This window comes from Oncorhynchus tshawytscha, unplaced genomic scaffold (genome assembly GCF_018296145.1).
Source record: "Oncorhynchus tshawytscha isolate Ot180627B unplaced genomic scaffold, Otsh_v2.0 Un_contig_1793_pilon_pilon, whole genome shotgun sequence".
NCBI lineage: Eukaryota > Metazoa > Chordata > Actinopteri > Salmoniformes > Salmonidae > Oncorhynchus > Oncorhynchus tshawytscha.
The window spans coordinates 132,586-151,943 of NW_024609650.1; the positions used below are offsets into that span (position 1 = coordinate 132,586).

At 46.6% G+C, this 19,358-nt stretch overlaps 1 protein-coding gene across 1 annotated transcript in view; it reads left to right on the top strand.

Moving 5' to 3' along the window:
* Nucleotides 1–19,358, top strand: part of LOC112239810 (probable E3 ubiquitin-protein ligase HERC1) — a 211,754-nt gene that overhangs the window by 101,458 nt on the left and 90,938 nt on the right. The window contains 9 exon segments of the mRNA XM_042316629.1: nucleotides 515–696; nucleotides 1,517–1,680; nucleotides 7,093–7,771; nucleotides 9,959–10,241; nucleotides 12,057–12,255; nucleotides 12,336–12,502; nucleotides 13,223–13,345; nucleotides 16,684–16,924; nucleotides 18,637–18,758. Coding sequence (XP_042172563.1) covers nucleotides 515–696; nucleotides 1,517–1,680; nucleotides 7,093–7,771; nucleotides 9,959–10,241; nucleotides 12,057–12,255; nucleotides 12,336–12,502; nucleotides 13,223–13,345; nucleotides 16,684–16,924; nucleotides 18,637–18,758 — 2,160 coding nt within the window.

The window sequence follows — 19,358 nt, forward strand, 5'->3', positions numbered from 1 at the left end:
ATGTGGAGTTCACTGTCTGCTTTGTGTCATGTCACCAAGGCAGTTTAAAGTACAGTAGACCAACATATCTCCTGTAGTAGGTCTCACATCTGGGTCTGGAACACCTTGTTAGTGCATGGATCTGGTTAGGGCTTCTGTTGCTCATTGGATCAAGTTAGGGTTTGTATTGCTGCTCATTGGATAACGTTAGGGCTTGTGATGCTCATTGGATAACGTTAGGGCTTGTGTTGCTCATTGGATCTTGTGTTGCTCATTGGATCAAGTTAGGGCTTGTGCTGCTCATTGGATAACGTTAGGGCTTGTGATGCTCATTGGATAACGTTAGGGCTTGTGTTGCTCATTGGATCTTGTGTTGCTCATTGGATCAAGTTAGGGCTTGTGATGCTTCATTTGAATTTCCTGACTTTTCCACATGTTGACCAGCCTGATTTAAACATAATTTCTGTGAGTTAATATTAAAAAGCCCACAGTCAGCACCATCACATGTACAGTAACACATCATGTGACACATCAGGTCAGAGGTTAAAGAAGAGTCGTTCGGTGCAGAGCAGAGAGGAGCATGATGCCCAGAGGGACTCGTCCAGGGACCCCCAGAGAGGGGAGGAGGAGAGGGGCCGGCCGGGACACGGGAGCCGCCATGGGCATGGAGGTCTGGGGGAACTCTCTGACCACCACCTCAGGACCCTCTGTACAGAGGTCTGTCTATCTATTGACTGAGCTTTTGTTGTGATTATCAGTCTTTATTAGCCTTGGTACCATTCTGTTTCTGATATTATGCCACAATGTTTTTGGCATGAGTGTGGAATGTTAGCACAAACATACTGGTACCCAGGCTAATAGTTTTTAATTTATTTGCAACACTTGACAACACCTTCACACAACACCTTGACACCTTGACACCACACCTTGACACCACACCTTGACACCACACCTTGACACAACACACCTTGACACACCACACCTTGACACACCACACCTTGACACACACCTTGACACACCTTGACAACACCACACCTTGACAACACACCTTGACACACCACACCTTGACAACACCACACCTTGACAACACACCTTGACACACCACACCTTGACACCGCACCAACACCACACCATGACAACACACCTTGACAACACCGCACCATGACAACACCGCACCATGACACCGCACCATGACACCACCATGACACCACCGCACCACGACAACACCGCGCCATGACAACACACCACCATGACAACACACCACCATGACAACACACCACCATGACAACACCGCACCATGACAACACACTACCATGACAACATTTCACCATGACAACACAAGGTAGCTCTTATGTTGCAGTTCAAACTAAATAAACTACAGTATGTGATGTAACATCAGGATATTTATATTGGTAATAACTGTGTAATTTACATGTCATATTTGTAAGTAGCGTGTGAACTACTTGTGAACTGGAGCAGCAGTTGCTATTTCAGAGGTCGCTGTCTGTTCTAAAGGCCTTCCGTGTTGAACTCTTAGGTGTGGCCTGTGCTGGCGGTGATGGGGGGTGCTGACGCAGGGCTGCGTGTTGGGGGGCGCTGTGTTCACAAACAGACCGGTCGGCATGCTACTCTCCTGGGCGTGGTGAAGGAGGGGAGCACCTCAGCCAAGGTGCAGTGGGACGAGGCTGAGATCACCATCAGGTATTAACATTATAGTTGACCCTGCAGGTCCTGGTACCCTGGTCCCAGATCTGTTTGTTCTCTCTGTCAGGCTGGAGATTCTCAGGCTGACAATAGATAGTATCTAACTGGCTGATAGATAGTATCTACACTGGCTGATAGATAGTATCCACACTGGCTGATAGATAGTATCCACACTGGTCTGATAGAGTATCTACACTGGCTGATAGATAGTATCCACAGGCTGGCTGATAGACTAGTATCTACACTGGCTGATAGATAGTATCTACACTGGCTGATAGATAGTATCCACACTGGCTGATAGATAGTATCTACATCTGATAGATAGTATCTACACTGGCTGATAGAAGTATCTGACACTGGCTGATAGATAGTATCTACACTGATCTGATAGATAGACTGGCTGATAGATAGTATCTACACTGGCTGATAGATAGTATCTACACTGGCTGATAGATAGTATCTACACTGGCTGATAGATAGTATCTACACTGGCTGATAGATAGTATCTACACTGGCTGATAGATAGTATCTACACTGGCTGATAGATAGTATCTACACTGGCTGATAGATAGTATACACTGGCTGATAGATAGTATCTACACTGGCTGATAGATAGTATCTACACTGGCTGATAGATAGTATCTACACTGGCTGATAGATAGTATCTACACTGGCTGATAGATAGTATCTACACTGGCTGATAGATAGTATCTACACTGGCTGATAGATAGTATATACACTGGCTGATAGATCTACACTGGCTGATAGATAATAGATATACACTGACAGATAGATAGTATCTACACTGGCTGATAGATCTACACTGGCTGATAGATAATAGATATACACTGACAGATAGATAGTATCTACACTGGCTGATAGATATACACTGGCTGATAGATAATAGATCTACACTGACAGATAGATAGTATCTACACTGGCTGATAGATATACACTGGCTGATAGATAGTATCTACACTGGCTGATAGATATACACTGGCTGATAGATAGTATCTACAGTGGCTGATAGATCTACACTGCTGATAGATAGTATCTACACTGGCTGATAGATAGTATCTACACTGGCTGATAGATACTATCTACACTGGCTGATAGATATACACTGGCTGATAGATAATAGATATACACTGACAGATAGATAGTATCTACACTGGCTGATAGATATACACTGGCTGATAGATAGTATCTACACTGGCTGATAAATAGTATCTACACTGACAGATAGATAGTATCTACACTGGCTGATAGATATACACTGGCTGATAGATAGTATCTACAGTGGCTGATAGATCTACACTGGCTGATAGATAGTATCTACAGTGGCTGATAGATCTACACTGGCTGATAGATAGTATCTACACTGGCTGATAGATCTACACTGGCTGATAGATAGTATCTACAGTGGCTGATAGATCTACACTGGCTGATAGATAATAGATATACACTGACTGATAGATAATATCTACACTGGCAGATAGATAGTATCTACACTGGCTGATAGATAGTATCTACACTGGCTGATAGATAGTATCTACACTGGCTGATAGATAGTATCTACACTGGCTGATAGATAGTATATACACTGGCTGATAGATATACACTGGCTGATAGATAATAGATATACACTGACTGATAGATAATATCTACACTGGCAGATAGATAGTATCTACACTGGCTGATAGATCTACACTGGCTGATAGATAGTATCTACAGTGGCTGATAGATCTACACTGGCTGATAGATAGTATCTACAGTGGCTGATAGATCTACACTGGCTGATAGATAATATCTACACTGTCTGTATTGACTGGCTATGTTCACATCAATATGCTGTAAACCTCCATCACCCTGTTTCAGTACTTTCCTCCATAACCACCCACCCCACCATGCTTCTAACCACCCTCATCCACTACCATTATTACCTCCTGTATAGTCATCCATTATCCTCCCAAGGACTTATCCACCATCATCCATATCCCGTACGTAACCTATTGACTGGTTCATTGACTGGTCCCTTCTCTGCATGGTACCATTGTACCGCCAGCCCTCCTCCACCCATCCACCTAGCCTGGTCCCAGATCTGTTAATGCAAGGCAAACTCCTGAGGTGTCATTGTTGTCATGCTAAACATTGACATGACAATTCCATAAGGAGATGGCAAGAGAGTAGAAACAGACTGGCACCCAGGGCAGACTACCATCCCTCCCCAGACTACCATCCCTCCCCCAGACTACCATCAATCCCTCCCCCAGACTACCATCCATCCCTCCCCCAGACTACCATCCATCCCTCCCCCAGACTACCATCCATCCCTCCCCCAGACTACCATCCATCCCTCCCCCAGACTACCATCCCTCCCCAGATCCATCCCTCCCCAGACTACCATCCATCCCTCCCCCAGACTACCATCCCTCCCCCAGACTACCATCCATCCCTCCCCCAGACTACCATCCATTCCTCCCCCAGACTACCATTCCTTCCCCAGACTACCATCCATCCCCCAGACTACCATCCATCCCTCCCCCAGACTACCATCCATCCCTCCCCCAGACTACCATCCATCCCTCCCCCAGACTACCATCCATCCCTCCCCCAGACTACCATCCATCCCTCCCCCAGACTACCATCCATCCCTCCCCCAGACTACCATCCATCCCTCCCCCAGACTACCATCCTCCCTCCCCAGACTACCATCCATCCCTCCCCCAGACTACCATCCATCCCTCCCCCAGACTACCATCCATCCCTCCCCCAGACTACCATTCCTCCCTCCCCCAGACTACCATCCATCCCTCCCCCAGACTACCATCCATCCCTCCCCCAGACTACCATCCATCCCTCCCCCAGACTACCATCCATCCCTCCCCCAGACTACCATCCATTCCTCCCCCAGACTACCATTCCTCCCCCAGACTACCATCCATCCCTCCCCCAGACTACCATCCATCCCTCCCCCAGACTACCATCCATCCCTCCCCCAGACTACCATCCCTCCCTCCCCCAGACTACCATCCATCCCTCCCCCAGACTACCATCCATCCCTCCCCCAGACTACCATCCATTCCTCCCCCAGACTACCATTCCTTCCCCCAGACTACCATCCATCCCCCAGACTACCATCCATCCCTCCCCCAGACTACCATCCCTCCCCCAGACTACCATCCATCCCCCAGACTACCATCCATTCCTCCCCCAGACTACCATTCCTCCCCCAGACTACCATCCCCTCCCCCAGACTACCATCCATCCCTCCCCCAGACTACCATCCATTCCTCCCCCAGACTACCATTCCTCCCCCAGACTACCATCCATCCCCCAGACTACCATCCATCCCTCCCCCAGACTACCATCCATCCCCCAGACTACCATCCATCCCCCAGACTACCATCCCCCAGACTACCATCCATCCCTCCCCCAGACTACCATCCATCCCTCCCCCAGACTACCATCCCTCCCCCAGACTACCATCCATCCCTCCCCCAGACTACCATCCATCCCCCCTACCATCCATCCCCCAGACTACCATCCATCCATCCCCCAGACTACCATTCCTCCCCCAGACTACCATTCCTCCCCCAGACTACCATCCATCCCCCAGACTACCATCCATCCCTCCCCCAGACTACCATCCATCCCCCAGACTACCATCCATCCCCCCAGACTACCATCCATCCCCCAGACTACCATCCATTCCTCCCCCAGACTACCATCCATCCCCCCCAGACTACCATCCCTCCCCAGACTACCATCCATCCCCCAGACTACCATCCCTCCCCCAGACTACCATCCCTCCCCCAGACTACCATCCATCCCCCAGACTACCATCCATTCCTCCCCCAGACTACCATCCATCCTCCCCCAGACTACCATCCATCCCCCAGACTACCATCCCTCCCCCAGACTACCATCCCCCAGACTACCATCCCTCCCCCAGACTACCATCCATTCCTCCCCCAGACTACCATCCATCCCCCAGACTACCATCCATCCATCCCCCAGACTACCATCCCCATCCCCCAGACTACCATCCCTCCCCCCAGACTACCATCCATCCCCCAGACTACCATCCATCCTCCCCCAGACTACCATCCTCCCCCAGACTACCATCCATCCATCCCCCAGACTACCATCCATCCCTCCCCCAGACTACCATCCATCCCTCCCCCAGACTACCATCCTCCCCCAGACTACCATCCATCCCCCCAGACTACCATCCATCCCTCCCCCAGACTACCATCCATCCCCCAGACTACCATCCATCCCCCAGACTACCATCCCCTCCCCCAGACTACCATCCATCCTCCCCCAGACTACCATCCATCCCTCCCCCAGACTACCATCCCTCCCCCAGACTACCATCCATCCCTCCCCCAGACTACCATCCATCCCCCAGACTACCATCCATCCCCCAGACTACCATCCATCCATCCCCCAGACTACCATCCTCCCCCAGACTACCATCCCTCCCCCAGACTACCATCCATCCATCCCCCAGACTACCATCCATCCCTCCCCCAGACTACCATCCCATCCCCCAGACTACCATCCATCCCCCAGACTACCATCCTCCCCCAGACTACCATCCATTCCTCCCCCAGACTACCATCCATCCCCCAGACTACCATCCATCCATCCCCCAGACTACCATCCATCCATCCCCCAGACTACCATCCCCCCAGACTACCATCCCTCCCCCAGACTACCATCCATCCCTCCCAGACTACCATCCATTCCTCCCCCAGACTACCATCCATTCCTCCCCCAGACTACCATCCATCCCCCAGACTACCATCCCTCCCCCAGACTACCATCCATCCCCCAGACTACCATCCTCCCCCAGACTACATCCATTCCTCCCCCAGACTACCATCCATCCCCCAGACTACCATCCCATCCCCCAGACTACCATCCATCCCCCCAGACTACCATCCCCCAGACTACCATCCATCCATCCCCCAGACTACCATCCATCCCCCAGACTACCATCCATCCCCCAGACTACCATCCATCCATCCCCCAGACTACCCATCCATCCCCCAGACTACCATCCCTCCCCCAGACTACCATCCATCCCCCAGACTACCATCCATCCATCCCCCAGACTACCATCCATCCATCCCCCAGACTACCATCCATCCCCCAGACTACCATCCATCCATCCATCCCCCAGACTACCATCCATCCATCCCCCAGACTACCTCCCATCCATCCCCCAGACTACCATCCCTCCATCCCCCAGACTACCATCCCCTCCATCCCCCAGACTACCATCCCTCCATCCCCCAGACTACCATCCCCTCCACTCCTCTACCATGTCATTCTTCCTCTCCTTCTTTCCCTTACTCTGTGTTTCCTTTGTGTTCCCCCACTTCTGGTTCTTCATTAAAGCTTCCCAACTTTCTGGTCGCCTAGTGACACTCCCCTGTACAACCTGGAGCCCTGCGAGCCGCTGCCTTTCGACGTGGCACGCTTCCGAGGCCTCACCGCTTCCCTGCTCCTCGACCTCACCTATCTCACCTCCATCCACGAGGACGCTGGGAAGCTGAGCGCCCGGCGCCACGAGAAGAGGCACCGTAGCAACGGAGGCCACGATACGATGACGGCGACGACCGCCACGACAAACGACGACTTCAACAACAAAACTAGTGAGACGGAGCAGAGCCACCAATGCAGGGTCTCCCCAGACCCCAAAGACACTACAACAACAACGGGGACCGTCACCACGACGACAACCTCTGATCTGAGAGTGTCACACAGTCTGGACGAGGTCAAAGCCCACGCGGTGCCCAACTCGAAATCAGAGAGCGAGATCTCCTCCTGCGCCTTGGACTCCCAACACCAGGGTGGAGGAGGACCAGAGACCCTCTCCCCTGCTCCTCAGACACCCCAGGAGGGCAACAGGAGGAAGGGCCATGAGGGCCGAGGCCACGATGGCTCTCCCTCCTCAGGGGCCAGTCAGTCTGAGATCCATGCGGTGCAGCTGTCCTACCTCTACCTGGGGGCCATGAAGGCCCTCAGCACCCTGCTCTCCTGCTCCAAGTATGTTGAGCTGCTGCTCATACCCAAGGTTAGTAATCTGTCATCCGGGTTGTGGGTTCGAATCCCGCATTGCTCTCACATCATAAAGTACCTCTCAGAGAAATGCGTAAAATATCTCTGGCCCCAAGTATACTCTATACAGTGCCTTGCGAAAGTGTTCGGCCCCCTTGAACTTTGCGAACTTTTGCCACATTTCAGGCTTCAAACATAAAGATATAAAACTGTATTTTTTTGTGAAGAATCAACAACAAGTGGGACACAATCATGAAGTGCAACGACATTTATTGGATATTTCAAACTTTTTTAACAAATCAAAAACTGAAAAATTGGGCGTGCAAAATTATTCAGCCCCCTTAAGTTAATACTTTGTAGCGCCACCTTTTTCTGTGATTACAGCTGTAAGTCGCTTGGGGTATGTCTCTATCAGTTTTGCACATCGAGAGACTGAATTTTTTTCCCATTCCTCCTTGCAAAACAGCTCGAGCTCAGTGAGGTTGGATGGAGAGCATTTGTGAACAGCAGTTTTCAGTTCTTTCCACAGATTCTCGATTGGATTCAGGTCTGGACTTTGACTTGGCCATTCTAACACCTGGATATGTTTATTTTTGAACCATTCCATTGTAGATTTTGCTTTATGTTTTGGATCATTGTCTTGTTGGAAGACAAATCTCCATCCGAGTCTCAGGTCTTTTGCAGACTCCATCAGGTTTTCTTCCAGAATGGTCCTGTATTTGGCTCCATCCATCTTCCCATCAATTTTAACCATCTTCCCTGTCCCTGCTGAAGAAAAGCAGGCCCAAACCATGATGCTGCCACCACCATGTTTGACAGTGGGGATGGTTTGTTCAGGGTGATGAGCTGTGTTGCTTTTACGCCAAACATAACGTTTTGCATTGTTGCCAAAAAGTTCAATTTTGGTTTCATCTGACCAGAGGCCCTTCTTCCACATGTTTGGTGTGTCTCCCAGGTGGCTTGTGGCAAACTTTAAACAACACTTTTTATGGATATCTTTAAGAAATGGCTTTCTTCTTGCCACTCTTCCATAAAGGCCAGATTTGTGCAATATACGATTGATTGTTGTCCTATGGACAGAGTCTCCCACCTCAGCTGTAGATCTCTGCAGTTCATCCAGAGTGATCATGGGTCTCTTGGCTGCATCTCTGATCAGTCTTCTCCTTGTATGAGCTGAAAGTTTAGAGGGATGGCCAGGTCTTGGTAGATTTGCAGTGGTCTGATACTCCTTCCATTTCAATATTATCGCTTGCACAGTGCTCCTTGGGATGTTTAAAGCTTGGGAAATCTTTTTGTATCCAAATCCGGCTTTAAACTTCTTCACAACAGTATCTCGGACCTGCCTGGTGTGTTCCTTGTTCTTCATGATGCTCTCTGCGCTTTTAACGGACCTCTGAGACTATCACAGTGCAGGTGCATTTATACGGAGACTTGTTAAAAAGTTTGAAATATCCAATAAATGTCGTTCCACTTCATGATTGTGTCCCACTTGTTGTTGATTCTTCACAAAAAAATACAGTTTTATATCTTTATGTTTGAAGTCTGAAATGTGGCAAAAGGTCGCAAAGTTCAAGGGGGCCGAATACTTTCGCAAGGCACTGTATGTGTTTAGTCAATCAAGGTGTCTGCTAATGGCCCACTCTGTAATAGGTCCAGGTTCAATCAAGGTGTCTGCTATTGGCCCACTCTGAAATAGGTCCAGGTTCAATTACAGTGTCTGCTAATGGCCCACTCTCTAATAGGTCCAGGTTCAATCAAGGTGTCTGCTAATGGCCCACTCTGTAATAGGTCCAGGTTTAATCAAGGTGTCTGCTATTGGCCCATTCTGTAATAGGTCCAGGTTCAATCAAAGTGTCTGCTATTGGCCCACTCTGTAATAGGTCCAGGTTTAATCAAAGGTGTCTGCTAATGGCCCACTCTGTAATAGGTCCAGGTTCAATCAAGGTGTCTGCTATTGGCCCACTCTGAAATAGGTCCAGGTTCAATTACAGTGTCTGCTAATGGCCCACTCTCTAATAGGTCCAGGTTCAATCAAGGTGTCTGCTAATGGCCCACTCTGTAATAGGTCCAGGTTTAATCAAAGTGTCTGCTAATGGCCCATTCTGTAATAGGTCCAGGTTCAATCAAGGTGTCTGCTAATGGCCCACTCTGTAATAGGTCCAGGTTCAATCAAGGTGTCTGCTAACGGCCCACTCTGTAATAGGTCCAGGCTCAGCCGGAGCCTGCTCCCAGTGGACACAATGCAGACCTGAACGCCGGGTCCACCCCGAGTGGCGCAGCGCCCTCGCCCGCGTGCCAGGAGGAAGTTGAGATGAGGGCGGCACTGCAGTTCCTGATGCGTCACATGGTCAAGCGGGCCGTGATGAGGTCACCCATCAAGCGGGCGTTAGGATTGGCCGATTTGGAGAGAGCTCAGGCCATGATCTATAAATTGGTGGTCAGTGGGCTGCTGGACGAACACTGCAGTAGGGGAAAGTCCAGACCTGGTGAGTAACACTGAGGGAAGTAACATGTTGTTTGTAAGGGAAGGCTTTTCCATCTCTGGCCCTGGACTGGGTCTTCCTGGGGTTTTCCTGGGGCCCTCCCGGGGTCTTCCTGGGGCCTTCCTGGGGCCCTCCTGGGGTCTTCCTGGGGCCTTCCTGGGGCCCTCCTGGGGTCTTCCTGGGGCCCTCCTGGGGCCCTCCTGGGGTCTTCCTGGGGTTTTCCTGGGGCCCTCCTGGGGCCTTCCTGGGGTCTTCCTGGGGCCTTCCTGGGGCCCTCCTGGGGCCTTCCTGGGGCCTTCCTGGGGTTTTCCTGGGGCCCTCCTGGGGTCTTCCTGGGGCCTTCCTGGGGCCCTCCTGGGGTCTTCCTGGGGTCTTCCTGGGTCCTTCCTGGGGCCCTCCTGGGGTTTTCCTGGGGCTCTCCTGGGGCCCTCCTGGGGTCTTCCTGGGGTCTAAACATATATTGATGTGGTTGACAACACATCCAGGATTACAAGCTAGCTAGCTACTTACCTTGAAGCTTCTCAGACGATCTGATGTTGTAACGTGTCAAGAAATTTAAAGACAAAAAAAACTCTGTAGTAACTCTGTTCTAACTCTGTACTAACTCTGTACTAACTCTAACTCTGTTCTAACTCTGTTCTAACTCTGTACTAACTCTGTTCTAACTCTGTTCTAACTCTGTTCTAACTCTGTTCTAACTCTGTACTAACTCTGTACTAACTCTGTTCTAACTCTGTTCTATCTCTGTTCTAACTCTGTACTAACTCTCTTCTAACTGTTCTAACTCTGTAACTCTGTACTAACTCTGTACTAACTCTGTTCTAACTCTGTTCTAACTCTGTTCTAACTCTGTTCTAACTCTGTTCTAACTCTGTACTAACTCTCTTCTAACTCTGTTCTAACCCTGTAACTCTGTACTAACTCTGTACTAACTCTGTTCTAACTCTGTATCTCTGTTCTAACTCTGTTCTAACTCTGTTCTAACTCTGTTCTAACTCTGTACTAACTCTGTACTAACTCTGTTCTAACTCTGTACTAACTCTGTTCTAACTCTGTTCTAACTCTGTACTAACTCTGTACTAACTCTGTACTAACTCTGTTCTAACTCTGTTCTATCTCTGTTCTAACTCTGTTCTAACTCTGTTCTAACTCTGTTCTAACTCTGTTCTAACTCTGTTCTAACCCTGTACTAACTCTGTTCTAACTCTGTACTAACTCTGTTCTAACCCTGTACTAACTCTGTACTAACTCTGTTCTAACCCTGTACTAACTCTGTACTAACTCTGTACTAACTCTGTTCTAACCCTGTACTAACTCTGTAACTCTATACTAACTCTGTACTAACCCTGTACTAACCCTGTTCTAACTCTGTTCTAACTCTGTTCTAACTCTGTACTAACTCTGTTCTAACTCTGTACTAACTCTGTTCTAACTCTGTTCTAACTCTGTACTAACTCTGTTCTAACTCTGTTCTAACTCTGTTCTAACTCTGTTCTAACTCTGTACTAACTCTGTTCTAACTCTGTTCTAACTCTGTTCTATCTCTGTTCTAACTCTGTTCTAACTCTGTTCTAACTCTGTTCTAACTCTGTACTAACTCTGTTCTAACTCTGTACTAACTCTGTTCTAACTCTGTTCTAACTCTGTTCTAACTTGTTCTAACTCTGTACTAACTCTGTACTAACTCTGTACTAACTCTGTTCTAACCCTGTAACTCTGTTCTAACTCTGTTCTAACTCTGTACTAACTCTGTTCTAACTCTGTTCTAACCCTGTAACTCTGTACTAAGTGTGTGTGGTCTCTCTCCCTGTGTGTTAGCTGACCCAGAGTGTGAGGAGGGTGGGCAGGGAGAGCAGCAGGCCCAGACCCCCATCACCACCAGCCCCTCTGCCTCCAGCACCACCTCCTTCATGAGCTCCTCTCTGGAGGACACGACCACAGCCACTACACCTGTTACAGACACAGAGACTGTCCCTGCCTCAGAGTCCCCTGGGGTCATGCCTCTTAGCCTGCTCAGGTAAATAGAACCTCTATATACACACACTGTGGATACCTTTTTAAAGTCAAGCCATTTATTACAATGTCTCGTCTTCACAGGCAAATGTTCTCAAGCTACCCAACCACCACTCTGCTGCCAACGCGTCGTGCCCAGACGCCCCCGGTGTCTTCTCTCCCCACGTCTCCCTCTGATGAGGTGGGCCGGAGACAGAGTCTGTCCTCCCCTGAAACCCAGACCTCCAGACCAGCCAACAGGACCGGGACATGTATGTACTACACACACACACACGTAGACACAGAGCCTCTCCTCCCCTGAGACCCAGACCTCCAGACCAGCCAACAGGACCAGGACATGTATGTACTATACACACACACACACACGTAGACACAGAGCCTCTCCTCCCCTGAGACCCAGACCTCCAGACCAGCCTACAGGACAGGGACATGTATGTGTACACACAAGTACACACACACACACACACACACACACACACACACACACACACACACACACACACACACACACACACACACACACGTAGACATACACACACACACACGTAGACACAGACACACACACGTAGACACAGAGCCCTCCTCCTCCCTGAGACCCAGACCTCCAGACCAGCCAACAGGACAGGGACATGTATGTACTACACACAAGTACAGACACACACACACACACACACACATATAGACACAGAGCCTCTCCTCCCCTGAGACCCAGACCTCCAGACCATGGTAACATCCTGTTTGTCTCTGTATGTGATGGTAACATCCTGTTTGTCTCTCTATGTGATGGTAACATCCTGTTTGTCTCTGTATGTGATGGTAACATCCTGTTTGTGTCTGTATGTGATGGTAACATCCTGTTTGTCTCTGTATGTGATGGTAACATCCTGTTTGTCTCTGTATGTGATGGTAACTTCCTGTTTGTCTCTGTATGTGATGGTAACTTCCTGTCCTCTAATTATTGTCCTCTCCAGCCCTGTCGGACCCCAGCAGCAGACTGTCCACCTCCCCTCCGCCCCCGGCCATCGCGGTGCCCCTCCTGGAGATGGGCTTCTCTCTGAGGCAGATCACCAAGGCTCTGGAGGCTACAGGGACAGGTACAGACTATACATTACCTCATACCAAGACTACAGGTACAGACTTCACTATACACTACCTCATACCAAGACTACAGGTACAGACTTCACTATACACTACCTCATACCAAGACTACAGGTACACACGTCACTATACATTACCTCATACCAAGGCTACAGGTACAGACTATACATTACCTCATACCAAGACTACAGGTACAGACTATACATTACCTCATACCAAGACTACAGGTACAGACTTCACTATACACTACCTCATACCAAGACTACAGGTACACACGTCACTATACATTACCTCATACCAAGGCTACAGGTACAGACTATACATTACCTCATACCAAGACTACAGGTACAGACTTCACTATACATTACCTCATACCAAGACTACAGGTACAGACTTCACTATACATTACCTCATACCAAGACTACAGGTACAGACTATACATTACCTCATACCAAGACTACAGGTACAGACTTCACTATACACTACCTCATACCAAGACTACAGGTACAGACTTCACTATACATTACCTCATACCAAGACTACAGGTACAGACTTCACTATACACTACCTCATACCAAGACTACAGGTACAGACTTCACTATACATTACCTCATACCAAGACTACAGGTACAGACTTCACTATACACTACCTCATACCAAGACTACAGGTACAGACTTCACTATACATTACCTCATACCAAGACTACAGGTACAGACTTCACTATACATTACCTCATACCAAGACTACAGGTACAGACTTCACTATACATTACCTCATACCAAGACTACAGGTACAGACTTCACTATACACTACCTCATACCAAGACTACAGGTACAGACTTCACTATACATTACCTCATACCAAGACTACAGGTACAGACTTCACCCTACATTACCTCATACCAAGACTACAGGTACAGACTTCACCCTACATTACCTCATACCAAGACTACAGGTACAGACTTCACCCTACATTACCTCATACCAAGACTACAGGTACAGACTTCACTATACACTACCTCATACCAAGACAACAGGTACAGACTTCACTATTACGTTACCTCATACCAAGACTACAGGTACAGACTTCACCCTACATTACCTCATACCAAGACTACAGGTACAGACTTCACTGTACACTACCTCATACCAAGACTACAGGTACAGACTTCACTATACATTACCTCATACCAAGACTACAGATACAGACTTCACCCTACATTACCTCATACCAAGACTACAGGTACAGATTTCAATATACACTACCTCATACCAAGACTACAGGTACAGACTTCACTATACACTACCTCATACCAAGACTACAGGTACAGACTTCACTATATATTACCTCATACCAAGACTACAGGTACAGACTTCACTATACATTACCTCATACCAAGACTACAGGTACAGACTTCACTGTACATTACCTCATACCAAGACTACAGGTACAGACTTCAAGTCAACTGTTATTGGTCACATGCACATGGTTAGCAGATGTTAATGCGAGTGTAGCGAAATGCTCGTGCTTCTAGTTCCAATGAATAACAACCAATGAGTACAATAACTACAATAACTACCTAATACACACAAATCTAAGTAAATAAATGAATAAGAATATGTACATATAAATATATGAATGAGTGATGGCCGAAAGGCATAGGCAAGATGCAGTAGATGGTATAGAGTGCAGTATATACATATGAGTAATGTAGGGTATGTAAACATTATTGAAGTGATGAGTGATCCATTTATTAAAGTGGCCAGTGATATCAGGTCTGTATGTTGGCAGCAGCCTCTCTGTGTTAGTGATGGCTGTTCGACAGTCTGATGGGACCGCTGAGTGTTGTAGTGTGTAAAAATGGTCTGTCCTCGGTTACAACACTCACTACCGAGTTCCAAACTGCCTTCTGGAAGCAACGTCAGCACCACAACTGTTGGTAAGGAGCTTCAGGAAATGGGTTTCCATGGCCGAGCAGCAGCGCACAAGCCTAAGATCACCATGCTTATATTTCTCCTGTTTACAGACTTGTTCAAGTGTTCATCATTACAAGTGTTTCATATCCCAACTACCCCTGAGACACCTGCAGGGAGTAGGGTCACGACCAGGGTCACGACCAGGGACACGACCAGGGACACGACCAGGGTCACGACCAGGGTCACGACTGTCCTGCGCCCACGGAGCAATTGGGGTTTAAGTGCTTTGCTCAAGGGCACAGTGACAGATTTCTGTTTCCACCTTATCGGCTCAGGAATTCAAACCAGCGACTTTTCAGTTTTTTGGCCCAACGCTGTAACCCCCCGTTAGCACCAACAGTATGTCATCAGGTTCCTAACCCCCCGTTAGCACCAACAGTATGTCATCAGTTCCTAACCCCCCGTTAGCAGCAACAGTATGTCATCAGTTCATACCCCCCCGTTAGCACCAACAGTATGTCATCAGTTCATATCCCCCCTTGTAGCACCAACAGTATGTCATCAGTTCAGATCCCCCCTTGTTAGCAGCAACAGTATGTCATCAGTTCCTACCCCCTTTGTTAGCACCAACAGTATGTCATCAGTTTCCTTGTTAGCACCAATAGTATGTCATCAGTTCCTTGTTAGCACCAACAGTATGTCATCGGTTCCTACCCCCCTTGTTAGCAGCAACAGTATGTCATCAGTTCCTACCCCCTTGTTAGCACCAATAGTATGTCATCAGTTCCTACCCCCCCCTTGTTAGCAGCAACAGTATGTCATCAGTTCCTACCCCCCTTGTTAGCACCAACAGTATGTCATCAGTTCCTACCCCCCTTGTTAGCACCAACAGTATGTCATCAGTTCCTACCCCCCTTGTTAGCACCAACAGTATGTCATCGGTTCCTACCCCCCTTGTTAGCAGCAACAGTATGTCATCAGTTCCTACCCCCCCTTGTTAGCACCAACAGTATGTCATCAGTTCCTACCCCCCTTGTTAGCAGCAACAGTATGTCATCAGTTCCTACCCCCCTTGTTAGCACCAATAGTATGTCATCAGTTCCTACCCCCCCCGTTAGCAGCAACAGTATGTCATCAGTTCCTACCCCCCTTGTTAGCACCAACAGTATGTCATCAGTTCCTAGCAACAGTATGTCATCAGTTCCCCCCTTGTTAGCACCAACAGTATGTCATCAGTTCCTACCCCCCTTGTTAGCACCAACAGTATGTCATCAGTTTCCTACCCCCTTGTTAGCACCAACAGTATGTCATCGGTTCCTACCCCCCTTGTTAGCAGCAACAGTATGTCATCAGTTCCTACCCCCCCCCTTGTTAGCAGCAACAGTATGTCATCAGTTCCTATCCCCCCTCCCCCCAGGTACTCGTGGCGAGGCCGATGCCCAGAACATCACGGTACTGGCTATGTGGATGATAGAACACCCCGGAACAGAGGAGGACGAGGATGAGAGCCACTCTAGAGGACAGGGGTCAGACAGCTCCTCGTGCCCAGGGGCCACAGCCTCGGGAGGGGGTAAGAGTCTGGAGAGGAGCTACCTACACTCCCCTGGAGATATGCCCAACGCTGACTCTGCAGACATGGAGGAGGGCTTCAGTGAGAGGTACAGTAACTGAAGCTGTTGTAGAGGACAGCCCCTCAGGGTCAGATATGCCTGTCTCCAGTCTTCTGTTACACATAGTGTGTGCTTAGTAGTACTCCCTGACGAAGGCCATGCAGTCGGAGGGTTTTAAACTTTGTTTCCATTGAACATGCCATACTTAATAAAGGCATTTTAATGAATTATATGAAGAGTGACTTGGTCCTCTGGTCTTTTTGGTGCTTAGTAGCACTTGGATAAAACTGCTGTAGATTCAGTATTCAACGACAACATGCAGTACAGTGTATACAGTATATATGCAGTACAGTATATATGTATTACAGTACAGTATATATATGTATTACAGTACAGTATATATGAATTACAGTATATATGTATTACAGTACAGTATATATATATATATATATATGTAATACAGTACAGTATATATATATATGTATTACAGTACAGTATATATATATATATATATATGTATTACAGTACAGTATATATATATGTATTACAGTACAGTATATATGTATTACAGTATATATGTATTACAGTACAGTATATATATATGTATTACAGTAAAGTATATATATATGTATTACAGTACAGTATATATATATATATGTATTACAGTACAGTATATATGTATTACAGTACAGTATATATTTATATATGTATTACAGTACAGTATATATATATATATATTACAGTACAGTATATATATATGTATTACAGTACAGTATATATATATATGTATTACAGTACAGTATATATATATATATATGTATTACAGTACAGTGTATATATATATGTATTACAGTACAGTATATATATATATATATATTTCAGTACAGTATATATATATATATATATGTGTATTACAGTACAGTATATGTATATATATATATATATGTATTTCAGTACAGTATATATATATATATATGTATTACAGTACAGTATATATATATATATATGTATTACAGTACAGTATATATGTATTACAGTACAGTATATATATATATATGTATTACAGTACAGTATATATGTATTACAGTACAGTATATATGCAGTACAGTATATATATATGTATTACAGTACAGTATATATATATATGTATTACAGTACAGTATATATATATTACAGTACAGTATATATACAGTACAGTATATATATATATGTATTACAGTACAGTATATATATATATATGTATTACAGTACAGTATATATGTATTACAGTACAGTATATATATATATGTATTACAGTACAGTATATATGTATTACAGTACAGTATATAATATATATATATATGTATTACAGTACAGTATATATGTATTACAGTACAGTATATATGCAGTACAGTATATATATATATATATATATATAGTACAGTATATATATATATATGTATTACAGTACAGTATATATATATATATGTATATATATGTAGTATATATATATATATATATATATATATGTATTACAGTACAGTATATATATATATGTATTACAGTACAGTATATATATATGTATTACAGTACAGTATATATGTATTACAGTACAGTATATATATATGTATTACAGTACGTCCTGCTACAGAGCTGAAAGAGTCAGGGATGCCGTCTATTCTGTTTGCTATTGAAGTACTAGTTGTCATTGAAACCAATATTAGATCATCTCTTTCCATGTTTGTGATTTGTGTGAGGGCTGTGTTTGTGTGTCCCTGCAGTCCAGAGGGGCTGGACCAGGACAGTGCCTCTGCCTCCGCTGGTCCAACCCCTAGAGGGCGCTCTGCTGTCAGCAGGAAACACCGCTTTGACCTGGCTGCTAGGACACTGCTGGCCCGCGCTGGTGAGACTCTTTCTCTGTGTCTCTCTCTCTCTGTCTCTCTCTCTCTCTCTGTCTCTCTCTGTCTCTCTGTGTCTCTCTCTCTCTGTCTCTCTGTCTCTCTCTCTTTCTCACGCTCTCTGTCTTGCGTTGGTGAGACTCTCTCTGTCTCTCTCTCTGTCTGTCTGTCTGTCTGTCTGTCTGTCTGTCTCTCTCTCTCTCTCTCTGTCTCTTTCTCTGTCTCTCTCTCTCTCTCTCTCTGTCTGTCTGTCTGTCTGTCTGTCTGTCTGTCTGTCTGTCTGTCTGTCTGTCTGTCTGTCTGTCTCTCTCTCTCTCTCTCTCTCTCTCTCTCTCTCTCTCTCTCTGTCTCTCTCTCTTTCTCTCTCTCTCTCTCTGTCTCTTTCTCTCTCTCTCTCTCTCTCTCTCTCTCTCTCTGTCTCTTTCTGTGTCTCTCTCTCTCTCTGGAGCTCTGTGTCACTAACCTTCTATACTATTCTAACATATACCCTCTCCTCTATACTATTCTAACATATACCCTCTCCTCTATACTATTCTAACATATACCCTCTCCTCTATACTATTCTAACATATACCCTCTCCTCTATACTATTCTAACATATACCC